This window comes from Netta rufina (genome assembly GCF_964035555.1).
Source record: "Netta rufina genome assembly, chromosome: 2".
NCBI classification, from domain to species: Eukaryota; Metazoa; Chordata; class Aves; order Anseriformes; family Anatidae; genus Netta; species Netta rufina.
In genome coordinates this window covers 44,001,397-44,024,140 of record NC_140124.1, presented here as the reverse complement: position 1 = coordinate 44,024,140, position 22,744 = coordinate 44,001,397, and the positions used below count along the sequence as shown (strand labels likewise).

Genomic DNA, 22,744 nt, shown 5'->3' with positions numbered 1-22,744 from the left:
ACCAGTTTTCCCTACCAGCTGATTATTCCTGCTTAGGTCTGCAGCTGTTTCAGTTGAATAGCTTCCCATTTTTTTGTATTTCTAATTGAAGATCATTTTATATTCTGTCCCTGTCCTCCTGCATACTTACTCCTTCCCTGCCTGATACACTTATGAATTCAATAAGCATTTTCCCTTTTATAAGCATCCTTCAGGTCAGTAATGACTAGCACCAGATGTGGGATCTGTGCAATCCCACTTAATATACCCATTGCCAATTTGATAGAGCACCATCCTGTTACTCTGGTTTTCCAGATAGCTCTGTATGCACCTTGCTGTAGATCAATGTAAATCACACTTGATTAATTTGTTGAAGGGAATCAAATGAAAATTTACCTGAAAATCAAGACGCATTGCATCTGTAGCTTGTCTCTTTCCACAGGATAGGTCATCTGGTTATAAAGTCAGTCAGATGTTTGAGACATAATTTCTTGCTGACAGTTACCAATCTCTATGCTGTTTTTCATGGATGCACATTTATTTCTTTCACTGTTTTTCTAAGAATTGAAATTAATTTTATTAATCTACCATTTCATACCTCCTCTTTTCTCTCTTCCCTCCCCTCCACTGTGCTTGTCACTTTACAGCCTTCCTCTGTGCTACCCAACAATCACACTTTCTCAAAGATACTGATTAATGACACTGATATTCTGTGAGCAACACCTTTAAATACCCTAGGATGGAGTAAAAGAGGAACTTCAGGTCAACCTGAAAATACCTGACTTAAGTACTCTACCCTTTTCTTAGCTGCAGCTAAAATCTTATCTTCTGTTGTTATTGCATCAGTTTCCTGATTTTACTGATCTATTTAGTGAGGCTTAGAAGGCACTGCCCTTCTGACACCTTTAGTTTTCTCACTTGGTAGTTAGAGAACCATTTCTACCTCATACAGTTAGCATGTTTCTAGAGTGATTTTTTTAATTATTATTATTTTGCTTGCTAGTTGCGTGCCATTTTATACTTGTGTTTTTTGAATTTTGTTTCTACATACTTCAGTTATACTCTAATTCTCAGCCTTAATATCCTAACCTACTTTTTTTTTCCATCCCTATACATTTATTTCTTGAGTAATTTAGCCAAACTGGTTCGTTAACTATACTTACTGACTTTCCTTCACAATGAAAACCTGTGTTTGTCCTTAATAACATTCCTTTAAATAACTTGCTGCTCCTGTGAATTCACTCTTCCTTTTCTTTTTACCTGTTATACAAGCTTTTCTGAGGACTCCTAACTTCCAGTTCTCCAAGTTCATTCAAGTCTGCCTTTCTGAATGGCATGGATTTTATTTTAATCCTACTCTTCATACTCTTCAGATCGCTGGATCTGCTGTTTCATGGACAGCCTCAACTAATGTCCACCCTGACTTTTTCAGTTAGTTGCTTCTTACTGGTTTTAATCAAAACTAGCCTCTTGCTAGGTGCAGACTTTTCCAGCAGCCCTGGAGGGCTCCAGTTTGTGTGTTCATGCAGGTATCCACTTTCAAAGGTGAAGAATATAAAATAAGGTTGTGGCGTTGTCTAGATTACACACCCTGTCTCATGCAGCTGAAAATGTCTCAACATGTGCTCTCAGAGCTAGCACACAGACCCAAGTAGACACAGTCTACTAATGGCAGCACCCTTCCACCCACCAGAAAACATGAAACCTTGTCTCTTTCCCAGCCATTCCTGTATCCAGGAGGGAATTTTCAGGTTAACCATGTGTGAGTGACACATGCTGGCATAGCTAAGTGTGAGAAGGGGGGAGTTCTGGCTAGCAGCACAGCATGTCATGGCCCCAGCTGTCGCTGATACTGAATATAACAATAAGGACAAATCTCATCATCACCCCTCTTTGCAGTATGCTTGCTTCTTGAAGCACTTAAACTTCTCTTGACCTCCCCACAGCTGACTCCTGCGCACAGTTACACAACTTCCTACCACAACTGCTGTGGGCACAGTTACAAACTGGTGCTACAGGGGCTCTGTATGCAAACATAGCTCCTTTTCAACCTGGGCTACCTTCAATGCAAAGCTCAAACTTCCAGCTGGAAGTCCTGCCTGAACTACTACATGGACAACATGTAGGGTAGACACTCAGAGAAGAAGGACCTGTGGGTGCAAGAAACAAAGGGCCTGCAGAGGCTTTATGGAAGCAAATTATGTATTTGCTGAACCACCACAAGGATGCAACTGATGGGAACTCCTTCAGTTGTGAGCTGGGCTGCCATAGTAGTTGTTGCTACCAAATCAGAATAGGTACAGTGTATGATGTTCCTTTTATCAAGCTGCTGTTTTTATCACTTTCATATAGAAAACAAGCATAAGCAATATTTTTTTCCTTTGTGTGTACATGCTTGGCCTGGTCAGCCTTCTTTATGGTTTTTGATCAGATAGGTTTTAGTGAGCTATTTGTGATGCTCTTTGGAAAAGTCAGATACTAAGTGGGTCATTGTAAAAATCGTGGGTGATAAACACTTGCACTCTTTTCATGTTTCATTGTCACAGTCAGCTCTAGCTGACAAGCAGCTACTTCTATTAGATCAAAAGTAGGACTGGAAGTGTAGTATATATAATACAGAATTTTTTTGTGTTTGAGGTGTATTGACATAGAAAATAGTACAACCTCAAGTCTGAAATAGCTAAGAACAATGACAGTTACTGTGAACTGACCTCTAATATAGATGGTCTCAAAGTTATTGTTCGAAATCCAGAGTAAGCAAGATGGCTTTGACACTCTGGCTTCTATAATGTCACCTGGAGTCTTTCTCTAGCATGGAGATTGATACTTTTATCTCAGTCCAGGACCATGAGGCTTTGTGAGGTCAGATGGATTGCTTTTCTTCTCACAGCTAAGAGAACTTGTTTTTTTTGCTCTGATGTTAGCAGGAGAAGACTTTTGCCCTGAAAAGTGTATAACAAAGGAATCTCACCTGTGTTATATGATGGGATCTGAAAATAAAATTCTGGCTTATAATAGCAACATTGGGTAGTATAGTTCTTCTTAAAGAGAAGGCCAACAAACTAATTCAATAAAAAGGACCAAATATAAGTCCTATTAAAAATGAACATTGGGGCTTATTACTGAAGTGAGAGACTAAACAGTGGCAAGGGCCATCCCTTCAGAATCCGAGGGATATTTTCAGTGTCCAGAAAATTCTCTGAAATACCAAAACAGAAAATCTCACCTGAACTCTTTGCTTCTCATCATGATCTAGCTATCCTTCATTCTTCTACACCACCACATCAGCCACCTGACATGTGACTGACCCTCTTCCATTGGCTTTAGTGCAGTCATTTCTTCATGCACAGAAATACAGCTGATTTATCCACGTATTCAAGTCAACTCAAAAGAAACTGAGCTATTTCTGTCAAGAAAGGAAATAAGAGAAAGAGACTGATGAGTGGAAGTGCATTATTTGTGTATTTACATTCTTAAATACGTGTTACCAATGACTGCTTGTGTAAACACAACTGAACTGAAATCACAAAAATAGCCATGTCTGACACCTGCGTGTTCCACGAGTAGGGCTTAAATCTTACTCACGAGGTTTTAAACATATTATTTCACTGGAGTTAAGAAGAAGTAACAGCATTCAGGGCTATTATTTCAGGCTCTTCACAAATTCCATGGAGCATCACTGCAAATGCTGGTGGTAATCATATAGTTCTGCATTCACAGATATTTGTATTTTCGGTAAGTAGGATATTTCAGAGAATAAGTGGAAAAACAAAACAAAACAAAACCCACCTCTCTAGAGAAAAATGTTAGATTGCCACAGCATTGTGACACAGCCAAACAAACTTTAGCTGAGATTGTGTAACCTTGACGATCGCTGGTGTTAAAATTGCAGAACGGCTTTTGTGTTACCAAATTAACGTGACAGCTTCGCTCACGGGATTTCAGAAACCTGAAGGAACAGCGATCGCCCTGTCTGTTTTTTCTGAAGTGCCTGAGGTCCGCAGCAAAATTTGGGAAGAACGCGAGGCTTAAAAACGCCTCAACAGTGCTTCCACTCGCTGCATCTCTATTTCAATCGGGGTTCGCTGATTGTTTAATGTGAATGTAGTTCACACACTGCTGAATAATTAAGCAACCCATGGCATGGGTTTGGATGCTGCTGAGGAGCGCATCCTTTTTTTAATCCGTACCAACAACCACAAACTACCCCCCTGAGAACCCAGGGCTGTGCAAAGCGGGGCGGCTGGCTCCTATCTTTGTGTGAGGGGCTGAAATTGGGGACACGGTGCTTGGGGACACGGTGCTTGGGGACATGGTGCTTGGGGACACGGTGCTTGGGGACACGATTTAGGAGTGTGACAGCGGCTGACGGACGCCCCTCACGGAGCCCGCCCGCCATGGCGGCGGGGGCGGCGCTGTGGTGGGGGTGGCGGCGGCGGCGGTGACGCAGCGCGGAGGAGGAGGAGGAGGAGGGAGGGGCCCGTGATGGCCGGGGCCGCCGCCGTCGCGCTGTCCCTTTCCGCGCTGCCCTCCGCCGCCGCCAGCAGCCGGCTGCCGCCCCGCCGCCATGGACGAGGAGGAGACCGCCAGTGACGGGTGAGCGCGGCGGGAGCGGCCCCGCCGCCATTGCGGGACCGAGGACAGCGGCGCCTGCACGGGGAGGGAGGGAGGGAGGGAGGGAGGGGGGGACAGCGCGGTTTGTGGGCGGCCCTGCCCGGCTCTGCGAGCCGCCCGGCCCCATCCCCGCCACCGGCGGCCGCGGTGAGTGCCCGCTGCCCGCTGCCGGTAGCAGGGTCCCGCCGTGCCCCAGCGCCGGCCGCCCGTAGGCAGCACCCGCCCCGCGACTCTCCCCCCCGCGGTGCGCCCGGTTTGGTCGCGCCCGGCGCGGCGGGGACGCGCCTGCGGCCGCCGCCCTGCCCCGCAGCGGGGGCGCGCACCCGCGGAGTACCTCAGGGGGCTGCCGGCCCCGCGGCGCCTCGGCTGCCCTGTCCCAGCACACATCCCCTGCCTCCCCGAGCCCACCACAAAATGCCCTGGCTCCCAGTCTGTGTTCAAACACGACACCCAAGCTGCTCGCTCTGAGTTTGTGCTGTCACAGCTTGCGGTTCTAGCCCCGAAAGTGCCCGATCAGACTGTATCTGGCTTTGCTCCAGTCATGCGTGTGCTGTATCCCCCGCTATCCGATGTTTAAATGTGCTCTAAATGCGCTGTTTACATCATTTTTTTTCTTCTCCATCCTTTAAATATCGAGTGTTGTATTATATTACTCATACTGCCAATTGCCTGTCCACCCCAAACTCACTTCTTGCCTTTTCCTTCTCCCTTCTTTCATAATTACGTTTTTTTTTTTTTGAGGAATTCCACTTAAAATTCTTTAAAAACTTACATGAAAATTACACTGCTTTCATAACTTTATATCCAGGATGCTATTTGCATGTTGTCATACGATACATCTGTTCTCTTATCTTCCAAAACTATCTGTGTGCTCAGTTTTCTTCTCTGTGCAGACCTTTTTTGATTTTTTTTTTTTGTGGGTTTATATTTCATCTTAGATGACTTGCTGCTGCCAACTCAATCTGGATGGACCAGAACTGGACTATCCATCTTTTCCAGGTTCCCCGTTGCACCTTTACAACTGTATACGCACGCTGTTCTCTCTCCAAGTATAAACATCACAGGCTTTTCTTTCAGTGTGCAATCCAGTCTAACCTGTAACTGCTCTTTCCTCCTTTCCTCAAACTTAGAATGGCTTTTTTTTTAATCATACAGTTGTTTTTTTATTACACCTTCTGCAGCACTGTACATTTGTAACCACAGTTCCCTTCTTGGTTCCGTGTTCTTTCTCATCCATTTGCATCCATAAAGTACATCTCATTTGCAAAGCCTCTTCTCGATGATTTACAGATTTTCTAAGTAGGAGTCTTAAAAATAGCTCTGCCTCAACCTGTTTTGTTTATGTGTTCATTCAGCGCATTAGCCTGAACTGTATTAGCTGCCTGATTTGATCACACAGGGTACTGAGCGCTGCTTAGGTGGTGCCAAATGCCCTCAACTTCAGTAGCCCGCCAGGGCTGTGGGGTTGTTAACGTTAGATGATCAGGACGTAGGGTAAGGAGTCATAGGCTAAATTTTTCAAAGAGGATTACGAGAAATTTCTTGTCATGGCTTACTCCGCTGGATAGCTTCTAAAGGGACTTGATTTTCAGGAAGTTGTCCGTGTCACCCTTCTGAACAATCAGGCCATTTAATGTGAAGCCTTTCAGAGTAAGCCCCCAGTTCATTAAAGACTTCTAAGTCTTCTTAGACTTCTAAGAACAAAATCTCATGCTTTTCCTTGAATTCAGAAAGTGCATTAGCTGTGATGAAATGTTAGTACTCCAGGTTGTTAGCACTTTTTTTGGGGGGGGGCTGTTTCTAACGATCAGCATTTCTTCAACTTTTCAAGCAGAGAGCAAAACCCAGTACCTGGAAGAAATTTATGAGTCAAATGTGTTAAGTACTTTTGGATTTAAAACTTTGTAGCAGTGAGAGGAAGGCTTATTCTATGGCGTTAGAGCCCTAAATTAAATTGCTAGCGATAGGTGTATACAAAGAATAAATACGAAGTTTATTTTATCTGCTTAGAGAAAATAGTGTGACTCACCTTGTTATGCAACGTATGCAAACAACTGGATTGTTGAAATCTAGTAACTACCTAAGTAGGGTGAAAACAGAAAAGCAGTGACACGTTCCTTTGTAGGAAATTTCGACTGAAAGATACTCACGGCCTTGTCCTAACCTAGAATGAGAAGGTGAACTAAACAAATATTTTGGTCTCTATCAAGGAAGTGATCGCTTGTTTAAACACATCACCTGCTAACGATGCCCAAACTTCTTCGCAGCCCTGAACCTTCTCTGTATAAGCTGTAGAAGTAGACTTCTGCCTGTGAGGCAAACAGCCTACCACAACCTTTTTGCTGATGTTTGGTTCACTTACACTCACTCTGAATTCAACAGGACTGTTTATGGCTTGTAATATATCTAGTAATAGCAGCTACTAAATATATGTATGTATCTGGAAAAAAAAATCTCAAAAATTCCCCCTTTGCCCCCTGTGAAAAGTGGAATAACTTCCTTTAAAACAAAAATTTTAGGGCAACTGCACTTGTGAGCTTACATCAGTTTGCTTGCTTCTGACCTCTAGCCTCACAAAATAACAGCTTGGAGAAATATGTAAGAACATACGCTGTAAGTTCCACTGCAACACCAGTAACCACAATTATTTTTGCAATACCATTCAAGCTTGTTTGCGTTTTGATCCTTTCGGTATGTGATTTAAAATGCTACAGAATTATTTTTATAGCTTTGAAGTGAGGTGTTTGAAATAAAAGAGGAATAATTCATCGAGCTTAATAGAGCTCTGACTCTTAGTAAGACAGTTCACAGTGATGCCACACCAATATATTAAAGAGTAATATGAAAGCATAAAGCATAACATTACTCTCAATTCAGTCTTGCTTTATTTTTCTGCTGGTTACATCATTTAGGTTCTAAAGCAAGCTAAATAGAGGTAGACTGATGAAAGCCGGGTGGTTCTTACCTTTCTTGGTGAAAGAAGACTATTTCTAACAGCCTGTCCTGTGGCATACACGGCTAACAGCAGGTTTGGGACCTACAGCTTCCATCTTTGAAGAGACACTGAAAACATAAGTGCACTGTGAGAAGTGTGTGCAGGAAGAGGTTAAGGGATGTTTCCTTCCTCTTCTGGTTTTGTCTTCTTCACTGTTGTGTCAGTCATGACTTCAGTGCTTGGTGCCTTTTGCACTGCGTTTGTGTGCTCATCTGAAAGGGCATGTAGTGTATGAGCAGTTTATCAGGCATTTATAGGATTGTTTTAGTTTTCCTGTCCTTGTATGAGTTTGGGAAGGAAAGGTCTGCAGTGGTCAGGAAGATCTCTTCTCCCCCAACACAGACTTGAGAAAGGGAAGGATGGCAAAATACAGTAAGGGCTATCTTCTCCTTCCAGCAACAGCAGCAAAATGATCTTGGCAGTGTGTGCACTGTCCTTGTACAGGGAAGAAACTCACCTAAAAGTCAGTACAGTAATGCTCTGCTTTTCAAGTCTAGCACCTGCAAGCGTTATGGAAAAAGGTTTAAAAATACATATATATTTGCAGTGAGAATATAGAAGTAGACGATTTGTTCATCTCTTTTACTTGGTATTGACTACTCTTTGGAGCCCCTTGTTTATCAGAGATTCTTTGGCTCGTGTTTAGGACAGACATTTAGGGAATAATTTCTTATTTTTCAATTTTCTTTATGTTTTTTCACATCGGTCCTCAGTAGTTACTTGTAATGGACTTCCCGTGGTGATGTGGCTTTTCAGGTAGGTCCATTTATAACTTAACCCACTGCCTTTCAAGCGCCCTCAGCTTAGTGGGAAAGCAGATGATGGGGCTGCTGGGGAACCGCGGCCTTGGTCAGGACCTTTTCACCAAGGTACAGCCAGGTCGCTGAATTGTCTTTCACAGTTTAACAATTAAAAAATAGTAAGTTTAGGGCATCCTATTTATAATTCAGGAAATACATTTGTGACTTTTCAGACCAGTTTTTATTTCTTTACGATTCTTAAGGGAGATCGCCTCAGGAATCATCATGGAGAGGTTTGAATGGCACAGGTTAGACACTGCTGTGCTAAAGGTTTTCTCCCCCACTCTTTCTGCAACTTGTTCTTGTATTAGACAACATGAGGAAAGGTACCACCAGCTGACTCCAGAGAGCTGCAGAAGGTCTTTTCCCCTCTTTCCAAGCAGCAGGGAAAAAATCCTTTCAGTGGCTCCCCTCCAGTTGCATGTGGGAACACTGGTGAAGCAGCATTCAAGTGCTTTGTTTCCACTGTCACCACCAGGCCCAAACACAATCCCAGAGTGTGTTACGCATGCTTCATGCTTCATTTATATAATACGTGGATGTCCCATTACTAAAGAACATGCACTTCTAATGGCTCACCTGGAGCTTTCCATTGCCTCTGGTAGAAGATCCCGTTCTCCTTCCCTGATTATCTGGCTGAGTCATCTGTTATGACAGAAATCCCCTATAAAATGTCTTACTAGGTCGATTAGTCACCTGGCTCAAGTCCTTACATCTGAGGATGAAAATGAGAAGTGCCAGGATTAGCAATCCTTTTGCCAGGGTTGCATGGTTTGGGGCATCCTCTTAAGTTTTTATAGAGTCTGTTAGAAGTGCTGCCCCTGGGCTCTGTATTTTATTTGGGCCAATTGGGCTGTGCCTCGTAGGCCCAGTTAGAGCTTAGCCCTCTGAAAATAATCTTGTCTGTGCCAGGAGAATCTGCACAACCTGCAGTTTTTCTGCACATTATTGAGAGAATCTGAACCACTTTCCCCACTCATAAATTATGAAAGCATCTTCATTTTCCCCCCTCATATTTAGTGGTTTACTAAAATTGTTTGTTGAGGAAATTTCAATCAGCTTATTTCATAACTTGAGTGTTTTCTTGCAACTCTGATCTTCCAGGATAGGTTTTTGTCCATAATTTGTCTTGAGAGCCAGAGAGAAGAGGGCATGAGAGGAAAGGTGAGTGAGTTGACGTTGGCGCTGAAACTGAAAGATCCAGATGAGAAGCTGAACAGCAAGGGAGAGGTCAGTGGAGAAGAGAGATTTGTGAGTCCGTGAAGCTGTGTAACGAAATGAGGTCACTCTGGAATAAGGTTAAGAGGGTAAAAGAGGGGGATTTTAAGGGTAAAGCCTTGAATGACACTGAGAAAATACGGTGAGGAATCCCGGAGTAGGAAGGAGCTCTGAATGACTTGTAATAGAAAACCAAGGATCATACGAGGTGACAAAAAGGAGAGGAAAATAAACCCCCCAACATCTTTTCTGTAATAAAAGATGCACAAGTGCCTGTTGCCACTGAGGAAGTCCACCCATGTACTGGAGTGAGGAAGAGAAAGATACAGCAATGAGGAGGAAAAAAAACAGGGGGTAGGTTGGTGCTAGCAGGCTATTCTAGAAACTTTTTTCTTCATTGCATTTAGTACGTTATACTGATCCTAAAGGCATATTAATTATTCTGCACTTGTCCGAAAGGGGATATTTGATGCAATGGCTTTTTGCAGCCTTCCAAATCCTAAAGGAAACCTACAAGAAAGCAGGAGAGGGATTCTTTATCAGGGAGTGTAGTGACAGGACAAGGAATAAAGTTCTTAAACTAAAAAAGGCTGGATTTAGATTAGATATTAGGAAGAAATTATTTACCCTGAGGGCGAGGCACAGGAACAGGTTGCCCGGAGAAGCTGTGGATGCCCCATCCCTGGAGGTGTTCAAGGCCAGGTTGGATAGGGCTTTGAGCAACCTGGTCTGGTGGGAGGTGTCCCTGCCCATGGCAGGGGGTTGGAATTAGATGGTTATTAGGGTCCTTTCCTATCCAAACCATTCTATGATGATGATTCTTACCTCTTTCTGAGGTTACTTATGTGTCTTTCTGACACATTAAACATTTGATGTGTAGTCACATAAACAAAAGCATCTTCTAGTTTGAGGATGAAGAGAGGGGTTGTGCCCAAGAGTTTTACAAGGAGTAGAAATGAGGCTAGGTAGCCCAGAGTTCAGATACCAATTCTTGAAGTTTGACAGAGTCAGTCACTGTAGGTGACTATGATAAGGAACACATCGTAGTAGCTGTTCGAATGGCAAGCAGCAAAGCAGTGCATCTTCAGTGTGTATTTACACTCATGTAGAGGCAGGTTGGATGATAGGAGTGTGGTTTGCGTGTAGTGTGCTTGGAGCTAAGGGAATAATGATGTGCTTTAGGTAGTCTTTTTTGGGTGTTTCTTTTATGGCTCTTTACAGAAAAATAAACAAACCCATCTCCTATCTAAATTATGCATGATACAGTATGGGATATAAACAAAAAATAGGGTAGAGCGTGGATGGGCAGTGGTGTATATTTGTAACAGGCGGTTGTTATTTGCAGATTCTGTTATTGTTCTGTGTGATGGAAGTTGGGTGGGTCTGAAATGTGGGCCTCTGGCATGCTGGGTGTTAGAAGGCTGACAGGTAGGGTTTAAACAGTACATAAAGGGTGAGGTTATGCAGTATCTGAAGGGCAACATGAGTACATCAGTAAGTGGATGGATGAAACGAAAGTAATAGAAAGTTACGTATATCTGAAGGACACCAGGGGAGAGTTTTCATTTTCTTTAGTTCATTTATATGTTTCTTCCTAAATTCTCAATGCAGCATGTCGTGCAATGTCTATGAAAGCACTTAACAACTGTGGCAATGCCGAGTTCCATCAGATGCGAATTTGCTGTGGAGGAGGCAAAGGGGTGTAGAGACTGTCTGGTAGGTAAGCTGTGTTACATGTATGGTCCCTGTCACAGCTTTACCATGACTGCAGCTCCCCCCTTTCCTCTCCACCACATCTGCATCTTTGTCTCTGCATCCTGAATTCTTTCCTACCTGGTCTGTAGCTGCCGACAGGATTTTCCTCTAGGTTGAGTTTGATTTTGGCTTTTAAATTAAAATATAAAATACCGACTCCTTAGAAAATGAGGCAGGAAATAACTGAGGGCTTGATTACTTGGTTACTGTTAGTGGTATGGATAAACAAATGGAAAGGCAGTACTGGGAGACAGAGAGGAAACTGGGGAAGAGGGAGGCACAGTGATGTAAGGTATACAGCAAGGCTGTGGCTGAATTTCAGCATGGTAGAGAGCAAACTGTGGATATACCCTACTGCCTGAATACTCAGGTTGCTCAAATGAGTTCAAACACCGTGGTAAACTTCAGAAGCAATAAAATAGCCATCAAATGCTCATTGTTTATGGATTTACCTTATCTACATTCTCAGGTTAATTCCGGTACGCAGTAGTCCTGTGTAGCACTGTTGATATAAATAGAAATGGTAATAAAATTTCCTTGTGAATTTTTACAGCGATCTTGATGTTGAATGTTCTGAATACAGAGTTCAAGATGCAGTAAGTACATGAGGAATGCATTGTTTTTACCTCTGGCCCAGTGTAGCAATATTCTGCAATAACCAGATACCATGGGCTTCTTGTTGAAATGGACCTGAGGTACATTACACTTCCTAGAAATATTATGCAGAGGTTTTCAAAACATTCTATTTTAATGTTAGTGAAGTATCCAGGAGTTTCACAACATCTAATTGCATGGAATGTCTTGGCTTGACATTCATCTAAACAGAACTTCATAGGCAGGCTTATGTCATCTGGGAAAAAAAAAAAAAAAAAGCTTTCCTTTTTAACCCACTCACAGCACTTTCATATGGTCTTTTTGTCATCTCTGCAAAATGGTAAGTAGACATTTGTTACAGGAGTTGGTGTCTTGTTCCCCTATCATGTTCCTAATTCTTTCTCCTGAGTCTTGCCATCATAGTATGCTCGTCAAGGTCTCTCCCTGATGATTGCAACATTTTTTGATTTTTTCATGTGATGATTGTAAAGTGGACCGTGAAATATTTTTCTTCTTCTGATGTTTGCAGTTGCCAGAAGTTAATTTTTGTCCTTGGAACATCCCATTCAAATTGCTGTGATGGCCACTACATCTAGCTCCTACTGTATGTGCAGAAGCTCTGCCCTGGTTAGGCAGCCCTTGCAATAACAGTTACTGTGCATAGATTGTGTGTGACTGATGATACATTTATGATGGTGTGATTGAATGATTCTGACTGCATGCATCATCCACAGAAAATTAAAGTCCTGAAGAACATACTGCACTTAGGGGACAGGAAGGAAAGGCTGCAAGAGGGAGTCCTAAAATTGGTTAAGCACTCATGAAACCCTATCCTCAGCCCTGTTCCGGAGATATCCCTGCCCAGTTCCAAATCGATCGAGGTCATGATTATATCTTACTGTCAGTGGCACCTCTGACTTTAAAGCTTGCCAGCCTCCAGCGTGCCCCACTAGTCTTTTTTTCCACATTATTAGCCCATAGATCTACTGGTTAACTGCCTCGCTTCTCTGTCAGCTGGGTCTCTATAATTAGTTGGCTTAAAATACAGTTTCTTTTAAAGACGAATCTTTCCACAAACCTGACAGAGAGAGAAGCCACAAAAATAGTTGAACAAAATGGAAGGAACACTAAGTTTTTATATCTGATCTAGTAGTGGTGATTGCCTGAGATTCAGGCATCAGGTCGCCCATTTCACCTCCTACTGACACCAGCAGGAATGAAAATGCAAGAGCAGGGTGCTTCTCAGAGATGGACTACAATGTGGACTCCTCTATGCATTTCGTCTTTCTTTTAGAAAAAAAAAAAAACAATTTAGAAAAAAAGCCAATTTTGGAAATTGGCTTTTGTTACTTAACAGGCTAACAATGAAGATTAACTGCAGTTAACTTTATCTGGTAAAGGTTTAAGTCTAATATATATTATTTGCTTCACCCTGTTCTCAGTTTCATGCAGAGCATGTTGCTTTCACATGATAAATGTATTGTCCTAGTTTCCTAAAATTTGTAAAATTTAATTAGGAAACTGGAGTTTTCTTTCATGCTAATCAGTGATACTTTCTCTTGTTGTCAATTCAATATCCTTTTCTTTATACCTTTATTTTAAAACCAATATCTCCCAGTTACATTCTTACATATCCTTTGAACAGAAGGAAGATTTATCTTGGTCTTTAATAATGTTTTTTATTTACTTCTCCATATTTAACCTCTCTCCATCCTAGCTGTCATCCATAGCAAGATTTAAGCTCTGCCTATACTGGTACCAAGGTTGCATGTATAATTTTCTTGGATTTTGAATGGTTACAGCTGTTGAAATGCTAAAGGAGGTTGGCTTGTCTGAAGCTATATTGGAGCACTGGAACATGTTCACAAAATTAAATCTGCAGTGATTAAGTGACATCCTAATTTTAGTGGTAGTGCCTGATGCATTTTACATTTCATATCACTATTAGTCATTTAGTACTGTGTTACAAACAGAAAAATGTTATCAAGTATGATCCAGAGATGTGCAGTTCCAATACATAATTAAAAACTTTCTTGAATTGGAAATAGTTGCTGGTTCTGTATCTCCTCAAGTTCACTTTTCAGTTTACTGTGGTTTTAAAAACATGTTTCTCTGTTCTTTCACATACTAGCTTGAAATAGGTTATTACGTTTTTCTCCAAAGTATTTTTGTTCACTGATTTGTTACACAACTTATATCAAAGGCACATTCTCCAAGGTGTAAGTAGAAAACGAGATAGAACTTGAACATAGTGAATGGCTTTAAACCATCTTAAACAATGCCTTTAAGCTAAGAGAGGGTAGGTTTAGATATTAGGAAGAAACTCTTATTATATATAATAATTAATGAAATGAGAAAGTAAGAGTGTGTTATAATTTAACTCTTAGACACAAATTAGCCAGATGTAAACCTGCTTCTCTCTGGTATTTTGACACATGAAGTCATATTTGATTTTGTTATCCTTGACAGTTTCTTTTGCTTTGTATTGCTTCAGGTTGTTGCCCATAAGCTTGAAATTTAATTGCCCAAAATGGAATTGGCTCTAAAAACTTGTTGTTGAAGAGGCAAGAAGCCACATGCTATTCACCTCTTGATTCTGTATCAGCTACAACTGATGCTGATGAAAATGCAGAAAACATTTAATTAAACAGACTTACTTCTGCTGTTTCCCTGGGAAAAAAAAAATAGGACTGAGTCTCGGTGTTTTCACTTAAGCACCTATGAAATCCACATTACGGCGTGTTTTTAGAGCATTATAGTAAAACACTGTTTTACTTTTACAATTGACATTTTGCCCTAAATTTGATATATTGAACTTTTGCCCCATTGTGAATATGAGGAGCTCCTTTTCACTCCTGTTTCGCCTGTTCTTGGTATTTTTGTAGAAATTGATAGGGCTGGCTGGGTTGCTTTACCTTGCAGTTTTAAATGATATTGAAACCTGCCATAACAGTAGCTGTCCCGTTCTTTTAATTATCGATGTATTTTGACTGTCACTTATGCATTAATGATCATATACAAGTATTTAGGGTTTCTTCTCATAAAACACTGAGCACTATAACCCCAATTCAGCAGGACACTTAAATATATGACTAGTATTATTGAAGGACAATGCTTAAGTATTTTCACGTGAAGAAATTACTTAAAACCTTGTGAAGAGTTATGATGTTTACCATATTTTGATTTAAAAAAAATCAGTTCTAAATTCCTTTGCTAGCACAGTATTTCAGAAATACTTTATACAGAAAAAATGAGAGAATCTGAGCTGTTTTTCCATTAGCTTACACATGTTTTTCTGTTATAGTGCAAACTTCTCCTTAGTTTGGGACTGGCTCAAATCAGCTAATGTTCATAATATCTTGCTGGCTGGATGGCCTGAAAATCAGAATGCCATTCCTCTTAGTGTTATGCAGAAACAGTATAACAAAGTCCGTGCATTTAGTTGATGTTAGTCTCTTCCTTACAAATAGCTAGAATTAATTCTGAGAGTCAAGAGAGGAGCGGGTTAGGGTTTTTGAAAGATCAGCTTGATTCTAATAAGCTTTAAGGGTAAAGCTTGAAATGATTTACCAGTGAGTTCACTCAGTGTTTTAGCTTTTTAAGCAGAAATTCAATTAAAAATATTAAATATGTTCATTTGTTGAGAGCAGGACAAAAGCAGATATGCAGCTGTGTTGCTCGGGTATTTACATTCCCTCAGTCCTTTGTGAGTTATTGTGTAATTGCTGTAGATGCTGAGGTCTGATTTTCCTACTGGTGGAATTTTTAAGTCCAGATAATATTTGTGATGAGAAACTATTTTCCACGCTTCTGTCACTGATACATTTCGGTGTCTCCTTTTTGATTAGTACTGGGAGTTCTAATTTCCTTACTAATTTCAAAATTTGTAGTCAAAAGTAAAGTTTATCGTAAACACTGTAGAAAGATCTCTGCATATATTCTCTCAGAAGGTCAGTAATTTTTGACAAGTCACCACATAGCAAATGACATTGCATTCCTTTACTCTGATATAGTGGAGTTCTGTCACTTACAGATTTTGTGTTTTCCTTTTTTTTGACACCCAAGCTTTCCATAGATTATGGCAGCTAGCTCTACAACAGTATTATACATGGGAAAAAAACCTCTGATTTTAAGCTTAATACACCTTCAAAGTCAAACATTCATACAACTCTAACAGGAGTAATTACATTGTGAACTTGAAGAGCATGTGAAGACTGTCTGTATATTTATATCTCCTATATAGAGTTACAACCAACTTCTGTTGAACATTCAGTTGAACATCTTGGTATGGTAGAGCTTCATTTTTGAAACCAGCCTTACAGGCCAGAAATCAGGTAGACTGTCAGCTGTCTGAGTGCATGCCTCAACATAACAAGAAGTGTTTACTGTCCTTCAGTATTACCGAAGCTTGCATGAGCTTTTTTTGGAGCATGCCAAATTTGTAAGTGGCCACAAATCCATCAGTGGTCTTGCACATAATCGACTCTCACCGAGCTAAATAGGTTTAATCTAGCTGTCAGAATGATAGTTATCTGAGTTAACCTATTTGCCACATTCTTCATCTGATTTGACCTAGTTCGTGGAGGTGGATGGGTGGGTCGCATTCGCTGTGCCTCTGCCTCTACTTGATGCTCAGTTCTTTTGAAAGTTACCCTCGGGCAATTTAAGTTGAGCTGTGACAGCAAATACTTGTTTCAAATTAATGTTTGAGCAGCTAAGAAAAAGAAGTATTACCCTTTACACAATATTCAATAATTCTTTACCCCTTAGATTTCTGCAGACAGTAATCATTACTTATTTTTAATATCTGTTTCCTTTCCTATGCTTGTACATGCAGAGTATGTATTATAAATGAAAAATTGCCTCCTTAGCTCTGACATCCAGTACCCTCTAAATCCTAATACTTTCACTTTGAGCATGCTTACATATGAGATTCACTCAGTCAAGCACACTGCAGTTGACAGGTAAGTCAAAAATTTGTCTACAGTATATGTCTTCATTGAGTGGAATAAGATTTTTACAATCTTCTCAAGTTAGATTTACCTTGTTTGGGTGAATAGGCTTTTTCATCTCTTTTCAAAAAGTGCAATATGAACATTGTCATATAATATATTGAGTTGGAGCTGGGAAAATGTAGTAACATTCCCCATCATGGCTTGTAAGGCTTAGTAGAAGGAACAGCAGAAGTACAGTTATCACCTCTCAATTGTGTTTTTTTTTAATTATTTTTTATTATTGTTTTTATGTAGCTGGGAACTCTTGAAGTCTTAAGCCCTTTCAGACTATCAAGAATGATCAGTTCATGAGCAAGGAAGCAGAAATACAACCAAGACTTGTATAGAACAATTTCAAATAAACACCCCTCAGCTTTAAGATTTTCCTACATGAAGGAGGAGCTAAGAGCTGTAAAATTAAGTCTCATTTTCTGACTTTGGGTGTTGGAGGTTGTGCCTCTCCATGCCAACAAAATTCACCAGGTGTGCTACTTGTAGGTTAGGAGCTTCCATCTAACTTCTCCCATGAGGGTGGTATATTTGGGAGCCTGCCATGACTTGCTGTGTTTGGGAAGGCCTTCCCTGAGACCATCATGTCCCATAACATCCGTGTGTATCTCCAGAGGAAGGCCTTCACTGACTTTTCTGGTGACCGGAGTGGCACAATAAGGGCTGCCTACTTCAGATCTTTAACTCGGCGTCCGCTTGGTAAAAAATAGTCTGGCAAAATACATGGAAATCAGTCAACTTATAGCATAGACAATTAGCATCACACCATGTGAGGCAAAGCAGGACTGCTATACATCCACAAGTTGCCTAACAGTGAAAAATTAGATTAGTTTGAGAGATCTCTTTCCCCTTATGTAACTTCACAACAATCTACTGTTCTGAGTGGTTCACAGACACCCAGGCCTGCCACTAAAAGTAGGAACGTTGTGCTTGATTGAGCAGGGTTTCTCGTTAATTAAACTTCATGCTATGGTTTCCTGTTGTTTGCTTTTGATTGCATAGCAAATAAGGATGTGATTGGGGCTGTCTGTTATTAAAATAAGCCAACAGCAGACTGTCATGGGGGAATTGGGTGAGATGGCTGCAACACAGCGCCGTGCTCCCCAGTGAGGTACAATCTGAAATGTATTTAGTAAGCAGGATAGATACGGCAAGTGGATAGTGACTGAAATTATAATTTTTCTGTTCTACAACACGAACACACATCACACACAAAGCTCCAGCCCTCCCAGTCTGGTTTAGACCAGCACCACATGGACCCGGAGAAGCAGGACTACCAGTTGGGGCCTGGCCCCTGTGCAGAGTGGTTGTGGCTCCAGCTTCTACAAGGCATCAAAGATCTGTGTGTATTTCCCCCAGGGGCTGCTATTTTCAGTATTTGTTACCATACTTGTCAGCATAAACTACCGATGGTCTCGCTAATTTAGCCTCATGCCGGTCACCTTGGCTAAGGCCATGTAACACTTGTCTCTGGGACTTCCCCGTCCCTTCTGGCCTCCTGCCTCAAACACGTACAAGAAGTCTGGAGGTCAGTTACGTCTTACAGACTCGTGTGTGTTGATTGAGCCCCTAGCAGGGCATAAACCCCACTCCTGACCCCCAATTTTTCCTGGCTCCAGTACTCCAGGCTTGTTCAGGTGGCTGTGAAAGCTCAACTGCCCCCAAACAGATGTGAGGAAACAACGTGAAACTCCAGCTGAAATCCTTAGTTTTCTTTCATGTCTTGTCTACATTGCTGGTGAACAAATGGTCTTGAAAGAGCCATTGCTTCTTTTTTGATGCTACATAGCTATTTTAACTTAATATCACAGTAATAAAAATGATAGGTCATGTAAGCAATTGACATTCGCGTGTGCTTTTAGAGGACACGTTTAGCATAGATGTACAGAATAAAGGATACCTCTGGAAGGCTACAGGCTGCCTATAGCAGGGATGTGATTAAATAAATTAAGTAGTTCATTGTTCTCTGCGTGTGGAAAACATCAGGCAATTTGTTGAAAGGAGGGGGAAAACAAAGGATTAAGTCCAGAATATAAATGATTAAATATTTTCCTAAATTCTTAATTGCTTTTTTGACAGAAAGTCATCTTCATTTGCTCTTTTAGTTCAGCAAGTACAGAATGACTGAAACACATACACGATTTTTATTCTAAGCATTTCAGCTTGCTGACTTTATTTGTCAAGGTTCACATGTGTGTGATGTCTCTTCTGAAATGAACCTTTCTGTATTTACAAACAGTACTGAAAATTAGCAAAAGTGAACACTTAGGCTAAAATTTCCTGATTCTGATACAGTTCTGTAAATATTTTTCTTGGGTATTCAGGTGTCTCCCTAGTACTGGGAAATGAAATTCTGAGGTTGTGAGCTGTAGATTTCATTTTTATTTCATTGTGGTTATATCTCTGCACTGTCTTCATGTTGACATGTTACAGACATACAATTCCTTTGCTAAATCAGTGGTTTCCCTAAGAACAAATATTTCATACAGTTTTAGCTTGAGGAAAACAGAGACTGGATTTTGTGCTTCTGACTTAAGAATTATGAATACAAATGGGTATTTCAGCACCTAACTAGCAGAAAGTTTGGCTTAAAAGGGTGGTGGCATAACTATTGTTTAGTAATCCACCAGAGTAATTCATAACATCAGACACGCTGATATTGTTAAACCCAGATTCAACAGTTATTTGCTGGTGATGTTGCTTTTGGCAGGTGCCCACTTTAACCTCAAAGATACCTTTTCTAACCCTTTAGGATATCTATTTTAATGTGGAAGCCAATCAGTTGAATACCGTTCCTGGAGGATGCTGAGTTTCTTCAGGTCTCGGATTGCAGGAGGCATCTGGGCAAGCGTACAGCATTCAGCTGCCCAGCTCTCAGTCCACACACCATCAGCGTGCTTCCCACGTTCGGGGGTTTAGGAAGGTTATTTACAGACCAGCCAGACATCCGTGTGTTTCTCAGGAAAGTAAATAACGTTGAGTAACAGTGGCCATGGGTGATTGGATGATGAATCCTTTCTTGACCAAGTAGGTTATGTTTGATTTCTTTTTTTTCTGATGTTCCCTAAATGCAGCACAGCTTGTGATTGCATTGTGCCTTCCCAAACACCCTGCTGTGTTGTATCATAAACGTAAATAGCTGTGCAGCTGGGATAGCTCAGCCCCTGAGAAGGGTGGGGAGAATGTCCTTTGGATAAAGAACTTGGAAGGAAAAATCATAAATTTGTTATTGATGGGTTGTGCAAGCTCCGAAAAATTGGACGCTAGTAATCTTTTAAGATCAATTTTTGTCCGACTGATGCTTGCAGCATTCAATCCTGAAAATACTGTAATGAATTGGAAAGGAATTCAGGGTAGGAAAAAAAAGCTTTAAAGAAAGAAAATTGATCGTGAGTTTGGTGTCTTCATGCTCTTCTTCACGAGGAGTGGTTTGAGGTCCTACAGTAACAACCTTTGCACTGCAAGTAAGTCTGAGCTGCTTCAAAAACAGGCAAGGGAGGGAGAAGGGTATTCCTTGTTGAAAAAGGGGGAGAAGTAGCACCTAGGAAGAGCTGCACCTAATTGCTGTGTCCTTTGATGTCCCTGAGGCTGTGCTGCTAGCTGAGTCATTCCCCTGCTCTCATGGTCAAGAGGGTACTATAAAGATAGCAAGTGACAGCTGAAAAGTAGCTTCTGCTAGGGGGGCTTGAGGTTGCTGTTTGATTTTCTGCTGTGACTTTGTTTCTAAGTCTGTAATGAAGTCCCTGGTGCTTTGCTTTGCTAGAATAAACCTGCTTATTTTCCACTTTTTGAATGTATTTGGTGTGTGCATCTTAGTTCGGGTTAGGCTGGCAGGCACGAGGCTTGTTGCTTTTCTGGAAGCAGAGGGTTCATGCAGGGTGGTGTATGTGCAGGCAGGCTTCCAGGGGAACCTGAGAGGGGCCTGGACACCCCCACGATTGTGTTTTATTTCCTGCCAAGCTTCTCGGGTCGCGGTGAGGGCTCATGTCTCCGGGTTCCCAGAAGAAGCCTGCTCTGACGGAGATACATCGGTACACCCTGATAAGGGACAGGCAGCAGAGGGACAGCGTGCTGTTTGAACAACACCCCTGAGCCTTACACCACCTCATAAAAGACAGGGGAAGGTGGATTTCTTCCTACTGCTCACTCCTGTCCTGCAGGACGTGTGGTATACATGGGGTCTTTTAAGATCAGCAGAAGGAACTCCTTCAAAACATCAAATGCTGCAGAATGGGATCGTCTTGCTCAGGAACTTTATATTCTGTATTGCTGTTGCAGGTTAGGATGGCTGTTCAGCTGGCTTCCTGCTTGGTGTCCCACATCGCTGCTACACCTTAAAGAGGCTGAGGACAAAATGCTAAAATGTAAGTCTGTTTTTAAAAAGATTTATAGATTTAACAAATTTTTCTATCAATTTCCATAATCAGGAATTTTTTTTTAATACAGCTTCTACATTGTGATGAAATAACCAGTTTTAGAACTGTTTTCATTGTTCCCTTATTTATGATATTTGCCTGTAGGCTCAGCTTTGAAAGGGAAGTCCTATTCCAAACAGTAGTTTCCATAAAATGTCCTTTATATTTTATCAGTCTAACAATATCATTTTTTCCCACTCTTTTTTTTTTTTTTTTTTTTTTCAGGCATTACAAGCACATACAATAAGCGGTATGTGTATATAGCCAATGGAAATAAAATATGGACGCTGACATTCTCTCCAGACCTCACACGTAAAACTCCACTTGTCCTCCTCCATGGATTTGGAGGAGGTGTCGGAATGTGGGCTCTCAATTTTGAAGAGCTCTGTGAAAACAGGACCGTTCATGCCTTCGACCTCTTGGGATTTGGACGTAGCAGTAGACCCCACTTCGACGCTGATGCTCGGGAAGCAGAAAATCAGTTTGTGGAATCCATAGAACAATGGAGAAAAGAGATGGGGTTAGAAAAAATGATTTTACTTGGACACAACCTAGGTGGATTCCTGGCTGCTGCTTACTCACTAAAGTACCCATCGAGGTATGTAAAAATAAAGGAATGAAGAAACTCCTTATCTTTTTTTGACTAGTGATGTTAGCACAGGTTTTATTTTATCAGTCTCTTTATAGATGATCTTTAAGGAAATGACTGTGTTGATTTAAAAGAACTTGATAATGAATTTTAAGCCTCAGATATTAATTGTGTGGTTTGTTTTCAGATGAGTAGAAATAAGTAGGTATGGTAAACGCATTTTGTTCCATGTACTTTTCTTTACTTTGTTTTTGTTCAGTACCCCTTGCCATGTTACAAGGCTAAATAGCAAGGATCATATTTATTCGTGAATGTTTGAGACATCTCTGTTCAAACCTGTTATTTTAAGACATAAATAGGCCTTTTTCTGTCAACTGTCCCATTGTTACGGCTAACAGGCAAACTTCTGAATTTAATTTCCCTAAATAGTTTATGCCTATATGTTAGCAGTCAGCCTCGTGCAAGCATGATGATGTAAAAAGAGTTTTAGTGGCTGTTTGATTTAAATTATCTCCGTGCCACTTCATATTTGTTCTTTGAAAAACAATCCAGCTGTAGCAGTGCTGTAACCACATCTCATCAACATTTTCTGCCCCACATCGTGGTTGACAGCCAATCCATTTTTTACTCTAAATTAATAATTTGTCTCTTCTTCAATGTAGCCTAGTTATATAGGCCCTGTTGAGTGAGGATCCTACCAGCTGAGGTTGAATGACCTTACTTTTGTCTAAATAGTCATAGTGGACCCTTGTTAAAAGATGTAAGTCCAGATTTCCACATCG

General features: G+C 41.1%; 1 protein-coding gene across 1 annotated transcript in view; it reads left to right on the top strand.

Annotated features, from left to right (window-relative positions):
* Positions 1–4,464: 4,464 nt before the first annotated feature.
* ABHD5 (abhydrolase domain containing 5, lysophosphatidic acid acyltransferase) overlaps positions 4,465–22,744 on the top strand; it is a gene marked incomplete at its 5' end in the record, with an annotated part of 28,394 nt that continues 10,114 nt past the window's right edge. The window contains 4 exon segments of the mRNA XM_084283152.1: positions 4,465–4,536; positions 4,538–4,575; positions 21,237–21,322; positions 21,599–21,971. Of these exon segments, the coding sequence (XP_084139278.1) occupies positions 4,465–4,536; positions 4,538–4,575; positions 21,237–21,322; positions 21,599–21,971 (569 nt within the window).